Raw genomic sequence first — 9,292 nt, forward strand, 5'->3', positions numbered from 1 at the left:
TCTGTATATATGTACTAAAAATACAATTCTCACAAGGCAATGACACAAGCAAGTCTTTCTTTTTCGATACTCAAAACTTCGTGATTGAAAATAACACTCATCAGACAGTTGTATTACTATACACAGCTGCAGCTGAGCTTGGGAATTTTAGCCAAGCATTTACTAGTACTAAAAAAATACATGCAGATAATTCGGTGGAGTCACACTATCGTGATACCATTTCATGAAAAGACAGATACGGAGTGATGTATTATTATGATAAACAGTATATGAACAGCGCAGACACAGCAGCATGGCCATTGTTTGTCCGGATATTTGTGTGCGGATGCATTTTGTGGTGGTGTGTTAGTGCGGATATATGGCATCATCGTGGGCTGCAACCAGGTCATCACGAAACGTTGTCAACTCTGAAGGCTTGACGAGACGCTTGTTCGGTGGGATGGGGTTATACACGGGTTTACGCTTTTCAGACTGACGCTGGGAGCCAAATGCAGCCTTTGTCAGCCTGACGTCGACAATTGGCTGAGGAACGACGTTCCTAGGCCTGGGTCAGTTCCACCTGCAAAGTGGGGAATCGTCAACTTCCTCACGTAGCCCAATGCGCACATACTCCTCAAGTGCATAGAGCAAGGCTGCAATATGGTTGCACACACCACCCAAGCCAGCAGTACATGTGCATAGTGCAAGGTTCACCATGCCATCTGGACGCAGGCACAGCTTACACTTGTAAATTGCATCTTTTTTCATTGATGGCAGCACGTTGCATCGAACGAATGAAAAATTCTCTTGAGTCACAAGTTCAATCTTCTGAACATGGCCATCCTTGAAGAACTTGTAGCCCTTATCTACACCTTTGAACGATGAGAACACGTCACTGTGACTGCCGCTTCCGCTAGACGATGACTCGGCATCAACTGGAGACGTTGATACAGCAACGTCCATGGACTGCCTGGCTGCTACCAGTACAGACTTCTCGATAAAGTGGTTGTACAACGAGGCAAAGCTGACTGTTGGGAGCTGTTTCAAGCTGCACTGCCAACCCGACTCTGGAAAGGTAACAGAACTATCAAGATTTACGGCTGGTATCTTGCCTGAGTCTGCATCCTGCTCAAGTCGGCGCCGCTTGCGCTCCATATTGGAACCATTGTCTGGATCGATAATTTTCTTGTCCAATCCTTCCTTGACATAGTCTTCAACCCTGTTACACCAAGAGAGACATGAAGAAAAGAGAAATGCAATTCGCAGTAAGTCTTAGGGCTGAGTTGCTCGATTAATAACAGCAAACGAAAGGTCGCCGGGAAACAAAATTATTATCCTGATTATTACACTAATGCTCAATTTCTTTGACAAGTTGCTTCATAATCATCTCATGCCGTCCAATAAAACTGCCTAAGTACGAAATATGACAAAGCTTCTCCACAGTTCTCCACAGTGACAAGTAAAATAAATAACTGCTGTACCCTGCAGAGCACCAGAGTCGAACATCGTCGATGGCTTTCTCAAATTTTGTATTATGAACAGCCAATAATAATCAATATTCACAAGGAATATCCATGGATCGAAGGGCTACGATATGTATTTCGAAATAAATCTCACGAAATGTCAGCACATGTATCAGAAACTCGCCTTTTCACAAGCTCCGCATGCTCTCCACGACGAGACGCACCACGGCACGCCAGCCACCTTTTCAACTCTGGTACGTGCAGATCCCTTGGCTTACGACCACTCAGAGAAGCACCGGGAACGTCTGCTTCGACTAAAGAGTACAGGTCCTCCATTCTTCCAACGACGACACTCGACTGGTTCAAGAAGTACATTTGTGACTTTGGACAGCCATCGGTGCTCCAAATCAGTCAAAAATCGCGACTTCCACGGCTCCAGCTCATAGCCTACACAGCTTCGCCACTAATAAAGGGCAACAGAGGTGTCGAAATCTACAAAACAAGGCTTCGCCAAGAGCCAAAGAACCAAATAGCCATAAAATATTCTGCAAAACCATCTAAAGTAATACAATCGCCTAATGGCCAAGATTCCTCGACACCCATTAGGTTCAAATTTTTCCGTTACGCGTGCCCAATGACGTAATGCGCAAAAGGACTATAATATTATTATTGTGTGTACATCGCACCATGCTGAGTCAAGATTTTACTACTCGGATCCAGGTCAAGATTTCATTACTCGCGTTCAGGTCAAGATTTTTACTACTACACATCCAGCCATGGCAGCCATAGATCAACAGGCATGCATCATCACAACTGCGTCATTCTGAGGCTAATACTAATAGTCCGCCTTTTTAGCTAAAAAATCAAGGAGTCAGATTAGAACCTGGAGTATCCTGAATGCCAGGCAACACCACTGACCATCACACTATCAACACTAGCTACAATACTAGGTTGGGATACTGACATTTGAACATTCCGCATAGTAGTGACTGTCCTAACAGGACTGACCAGACATGTTGTATGCATGTTGACATGACATGTTGTATGCATATGACATGTTGTATGCATATTCTATTTTATTTTATACTTTGGATGAAGTTTTCCATTAGTCATATTGGTGTTGTTGCTAACGGCTTTTGTTGACGTCACTTCTGTCATTTCATTGTATCGTATTACTCTTCAGACATCAATCCTGAATGGCATAAGCGAAAGTGGCACCCCCGCCACCTACGCGGACATGCTTTTAATAATATTATAGTGACTGTCCATTGAAATAATGAGAGTCCTATACATGTATACATGACTGTACACACAATAATAATGCACACCGGTTCATTACGGACGGACGATGCGTAGATAAATGGTCGATCGCACACCAACATGCAGGACTGCTGGGTATGATCAATCACACACCAACATTCCCAGTGGGAATACTAAGAAGACATCAGCGAGGACACCGACATGATACCACAAGTCCTGGTGAGCTAAGGTTCTACATAGACAATCATTCTGCGCATCTCTCTGCTACAGCCATGGCAAGGAAGGTACATATAGGGCACTTCAAGAGCATAGGGCAACAGGATTCCCCAAGTCCGTACATAACACATGCACTGCGGAATTAGATGGGAACAAGGCTAATCCCTGGCGAGTGTTTGGAGAGATTTCGAACAGGGAGAGGACATCTCCAGCATCATGCTCTCTGTGTGCACCAGCCGTCTCCCAGTCACACGAGGATTCACACGTACGCACGCGCACACACACACACACATGCACACACGCGCGCGTGCGCACACACACACACACACACACGCTCGCACGCAGGCATGCATGCAAGCATACCCCCCCCCCCCCCCACACACACACGAAGAGAACACATCAAGGACTGATCACTTTGGAAAACATAATCTTCTACAGATTATCGGAATGCATTACAAACTTAGTATAAGCTCAAAGCAGGTTGGCGATGAAGAGCCGGGAGTAACTTGCCCAACAATCTAACAAGCAACACCAACTAGCCGACTAGGATTGGATAAGCTCTGCTCAGAATGAGGAAGAAGAATGAAGACGAAGAAGAAGGCCGACGCGGATGGACGACCAACTGACAATGAACAGATGGATATGCAACAAACAGTGTGTGGTCTGTGATTGAATATTAGCTCTGATAATGGTTCCTATTCACAAGTACATGTAGATGCATGCTATGCAACGATGGGAAGAAGGGGAGAAGGCGGATAGTCGTAAGACAAAGGAAAGGGGGGAAAGCCCATGAAGTGCGAACGTGTGCGTGTGTGTGTGCGCGCGAGTGTGTGTTCGGGGTGGTAGGGAGTGGGGTGGAAGCTGATCTCTGTACCAGTACTTAGCTACGCAGGGGAAGAGACGAGAAAGGAACATAGGTATGCTCGGTACCCAAGCGTGATCAAACCGAGGCACCGGCTTGAGCAGCACATCTCAACCGTGCCCAAGGACAGGGCGAGACCTGGGGCAGTGATGAGCGTCATGCCATGCCGTGCCAGGGCGTAACACACTCTACAGCATGGATTGACGACCTTCGTGCCGCCAGGCACCGGGCAATTGCCACCATGCAAGTATGTGCTGGTTCAGAAAGGGTGGGGGAGGACCGCCTATAGGGCAGTGGGCAAGTGCCAGCAACACGGAACTTGGCTAAATGTACGGCAGTATGAATTGCTAAAGACAATGGGTAAACACGGAAGGGTTCCAGCTCCTTCCAGGAAAGGGTGAAAACGTACGGGGAGCGGGTAAAAATGTACATCATAAAATCTGGATCGCATAGGCCCGGTCAGCGTCATAATGGGAACTACACGCTTTGGATCTCCGCATAAAGGTCATGCGTAAAGGTCATGCATAGCCGAGTGCACAAGACTCGTGCACAATACAATCATACACACACACACACACACACACACACACACACACACACACACACACACACACACGTGCACGCATAGTCACTGTAGACGGTGGATGGGGGCGACGGGCTGGCAGCCTAATCATCATCCATGGCCAGCGGGTTCAGACGAATGTCATCTATCCTCTCCGCTCCATCGTCATCTTCGTCATCGTCGTCGTCGGACGAGTCGGAACTGTCACTGTCCGAGTCTGTACACGACAAGAGTGAGATGGAGGCACAGCAGAACAGCATGATAATTATCCCTTTACTGTTGCACTGGACAGCTTGGAGTTTCCCCTACTACGTACAATGAGGATCCTTCGATTGTTGAATTTGACCAAGAAAATTTAATGATGAAGTTACGATGGTTGTAGTAATCAATCATAATTATATGGGCTAATTATCACGGTATTGAAGGTTGCGTGTTTTAGCCTACCACTTTGAGCTTCACACCGTCCCCATGCCTGAACTGTGTGCTGTTGCAGGTGCATAAGATGCTCAGATCCCCCACACACACACACGAACACGCCCGTGGACACACATGTAGGCACGCACGCACGCACCCACCCACACATACACATACACACACATACACACAAACACATGCACGCACGCACACCCCCCCCCCCCCCCCCAACACGCACACACATGCGGCCAGTACCGGAAACCTCACGTACCGTCGGATTCGGATTCACTCTCGTGACGGCGTTGCTGCACAACCTGTTTCTTCTTCTCGTCGGCATGGTGAATGGCCGTCGGGAGTATACCGTCCGTCTCATCCACAGCCTGCAGTGGTGCCGAGGCAACCGACTGGGTTAGAGATGCGGTGGCAGCGGTGGCGGCGGGGGCCGATGACGATGATGGTGACGGCAGTACGAAACTCTTGTACATGCCCTCTGCAAACACACACACACACACACACACACACACACACACACACACACACACAGGCAAACAGAAATGGACACAGACACACAAAGATCATGGAAATGCGCAGACATCATGGACACACACCCGAACATCGTGGACACACATAGATAAACAGCAGTTAGCAGAATGTAGCAAAATACGCCTGCTCAACGCATTGGAGTGTAGAGGGGAGGTGTCGAAAGTCACCATAGCTAATTTTTTGGTTTTGAATGTACAACATTATTAGGGCTGGAGCGGTTATTACGAATAGCCGGTTATGTAACCGTTAGCGCCCAAAACAAACGGATAACCGTTTGATCGACGGTTACGCAGGGATTTTTTACCATTTTGCAAAAATGGAACCTTCAACACCTACGGTTAAACCTTCATAACTCTGTCATTTCTTGTTCAAATTCAACGATCGAAGGGTCTACGTGGTAGCGGACACACCAAGCTCTCCAATGCAACAATCACCAAAGATCTGGGATGTGCGGCTCCCAGAGGTATTCCATGCCGAATTCGTATCTCTGAAAATTCAAATATTCGATCTATACCCATCGCCATTTTTGGGGAAAAATCTTTTTTTGCGTGCCTTTGGAGCGACTGAGCACAAGCTAGTGACGTAATAACATAGCTGCCTGAAGTAACTTAATCGAATCGTCTCAAATATATTTGTGTATTCTGCGATGGAGGAAAGTGGAATGGCGTTGAGGGGCGAATCAGTTTGCACACCGGGCTTGGAGAAGACTTCGCTGTGTTCCTGCGCCTAATATGTGGAGATCGCTTGAGGGAACCTGGTATCATCGCGTTGCGCTCACACACATGATATTATACATATTGGGGCAAATTGCCGCCTCTTTCTATTCTATGTACAGACAGACTACCAGGAGCGAATATGAGAACCCGGGTGTTCTTCATACGGATGACCGTAAAGTAACAACGCCACAAGGTCTTTCACTTACCGCTGAAAGCCTTGAGAATGGCGCGGCACACGAACTGGTATTGTTGCTGGAGAACACCAATGAAAGTGCAAAGAAGGCCAGAACGTATGACATTCGCACTCTCAACTGCGATCATGCTCAATGGCAACCGAACCCTGTAACTTTATGATGAGCCCCCTAGCAGTCCTTGCGCAGTCAATACGCACACACCAGTAGGCCAGAATTCCAGCTGCAACAACCCCGGGGATAGAGTTCCCGGTTCAAAACCCCAAAGACCAGAAGAATTCAGGCTGCAACAACCCCGGGGATAGAGTTCCCGGTTCAAAACCCCAAAGACCAGAATTCCAGCTGCAACAACCCCGGGGATAGAGTTCCCGGTTCAAAACCCCAAAGACCAGAATTCCAGGTAGGCTAGAGTTCCAGGTCCAAAATGACCCAAAGGCCAGAATTCCCGGTTCAAAACCCCAAAGGCAGAGTTCCAGGTTCAACGCCCCAAAGATCAGGTTTCCAGGTTCAAAACCTCAACTAGAAAGTCAACATAGAGTTTCGACACTGAACACTAGCACACTGTTATCACCAACGGCCCAGGGCCTGGGATCCTTGAAAATGATTGCAGCCTACAAAGGAGAGGTTCTTACCGAAGTCTGGATAACCATTGGCCGCTGATCGCGCACGGTCTGCACTATCTCCAGCGGGTAGATTGGTTCCTGGTTCTTCATCATGCCCAGTGCAGACTCCATGCAGATGTACATACCCGTGCGACCCACACCGGCACTGCGTATACAGGGCAGAGAGATAGATGTACACACCGAGAAACACACAGACGAGCATGTTACTGGTGTCAATGAGTACAGGGGGAGGGGGGGGGGGGCACTGTGACAGCAACAAGGCGACTATATGAGCCTTATAATGATAAAATCACCCTTATGGACAACACAACTACTTGGTCCGCCCAGCTAAAATTGGCGCTTATCTTCTCACTTGGTTTTTTGGTGTTCTGCCTGTGCCACACGGCATGGAACCACCGATTCACCATCCGAACATGACCATTGACCATTGCATCCGACGACATGGCAGCACAAACCATCACAGAAGTTGCGATCGGTTCGTTTGTGTCTTTTTGACGGAGCTGCCGCCGACGAACACTTCCGTCAGCGCGAGAAAACACTGCAACCTCCGCTCGAGTCCGTAAAATAGGTCAGGATGTTCGCATTTCAGAGCGATGGAGAATACAGTTTCTGTCTACTTCCAGCTGTCTGATGGCAAGGATTGTTTACCCCGGGGAGGTATAGAAAAGCTGAAAAAGGGCTTCGCGAGCTTGAATTTCAGTGCTTGCACAGTACAGCGCCTAGTGAAGGGCTATCACCAGCAAATCGCTGACGAAGAAACTGCAGCTCATGTCGATGTCTCCAGTAAGTGAGACCAATCCGGCGGACACACTTTGAAGCTCACAGAGGACAGGGCAAAGGAGCTAATCAAAGGAAACACCAAGTCCTGAGAGAAACACTCGTGCAAAGGACTTTCAGGAAACTAGCCGAAAAGCCTGGTGCACGGCGTTGTAGGTGCAGTACGCACAGGTGCTACATCAAGCGGAAGCTATCACTGCGCTGCATGTACAAGCACCAGCGGCTCGCGTGGGTGCTGATCAGCAAGTACGACAAGCGCAAGAGGCGATTTGAAAAAAGGACACTGATATGGCGTTGCCTTTTTGTCTCAAACAAAGTCGCATTATTGCGACGAACGGGGATAACACTTACAGTCAACATGCGGGCAGTCTCACTCAGCTTCTGATGGGAAGGTGACAGGCACGCACTGCCTTTGAGCGTGATTCGAGACGAGGAGAAGTGGAACAAGCTATGAAACGACCCGTGCAGCAGCTGTCCGGATCGTACGTTTTGCGCTCTTCCTCCAGCGACGATAGTGGCGAGGAGGATGTGTAACTTGCTTGAATTTTCGACTGAGTTGCTTACTGACATGTAAATAATCATGTATATAGTGCTTTGTGATCGTGGCTTGCTTCAAATATTAGTATTTCTTTCCTGAGACAAGTGTGAAGATAAGCGCCAATTTTAACTGGGCGGACCAAGTAAATTTACTACAATTTCACCTAACTCAGAAGTGCATGCAGCAACTTCGGCGGTATTAATACATGAAGTTGGTTGCGCCTACGTGGAACACCTGCCTCCTGCCGAACTAGACCCCCCCCCCCCCCCTGACTGACACACTACTGCCATCCACATCACACAAGGAGCCTATCACATCGGGCACTTGGCAAACCTACGAGGAAGCACCACTCCCTGCTCAATACACAGTGTTTCGGGAGACACTTCGACATACAGACAGGAGGGAGGGACGGACGGATGGACAGACAGACACACATACATACACACACACAGAGAAAGACAGACGGACAGACGGACGGACGGACGGACGGACAGACAGCACCTACCTGCAGTGAACAAGGAGATCCTGCCCAGGTATCCGCAACTTGTTTGCTTCCAGCACAAAGTTGATAAAGTCCGCAGAGTCTTCTGGTTCACCTATCACAACATATGGGAGGTAAAGAGATCAGTTGATTGGTTAGGCTAACTACTCAATTGTTCAACAAAACTACTGTATCCAAACAATTATAAGTCGACTCCTCGTACTTGGGGTCTCGTTTAGCCATTTAGCGACACTTTTCTCATGAAGTATTCTTTCTAGACCAAAGAGTGGTATATTTGATAAATAAAGATAGAAATATTTACGATACTTCTCCAGACGTTTCGTTGTTCATTCTTTATCCACTGACGATGTTGTTCAGAACAACGAAACGTCTGGAGAAGTATCGTAAATATTTCTATCTTTATTTATCAAATATACCACTCTTTGGTCTAGAAAGAATGCTTTTTGATATTACAATGGGAGTGGATAATCAACGGCTTGTCCACCAACTCTTTGACTTTTCTCAAGCATGACTGAGGGTCATTACTAGGTAGATGGACTGTAGTGTGCTTGGTAAAACTGCAGGGGCACCGTCGGGTGCTTGGTAAAACTGCAGGGGCACCGTCGGGTGCTTGGTAAAACTGCAGGGGCACCGTCGGGTGCTTGGT

The 9,292-nt window shown here is 47.8% G+C and overlaps 1 protein-coding gene across 2 annotated transcripts in view; it reads right to left on the reverse strand.

Annotated features, from left to right (window-relative positions):
* Positions 1-3,328: 3,328 nt before the first annotated feature.
* Positions 3,329-9,292, reverse strand: part of LOC135826987 (tyrosine-protein phosphatase non-receptor type 4-like) — a 37,679-nt gene continuing 31,715 nt past the window's right edge. For both annotated transcript variants that reach the window (XM_065339508.1, XM_065339509.1), the window contains exons 30-34: positions 8,650-8,740; positions 6,839-6,974; positions 6,222-6,267; positions 5,028-5,246; positions 3,329-4,559 (exon numbers count right to left, since the gene is read on the reverse strand). In XM_065339508.1, the coding sequence (XP_065195580.1) occupies positions 4,447-4,559; positions 5,028-5,246; positions 6,222-6,267; positions 6,839-6,974; positions 8,650-8,740 (605 nt within the window). In that variant the 3' untranslated portion in view covers positions 3,329-4,446. The remainder of the gene's footprint in view (positions 4,560-5,027; positions 5,247-6,221; positions 6,268-6,838; positions 6,975-8,649; positions 8,741-9,292) is intronic.

This window comes from Sycon ciliatum, chromosome 11, assembly GCF_964019385.1.
Source record: "Sycon ciliatum chromosome 11, ocSycCili1.1, whole genome shotgun sequence".
Lineage (NCBI taxonomy): Eukaryota > Metazoa > Porifera > Calcarea > Leucosolenida > Sycettidae > Sycon > Sycon ciliatum.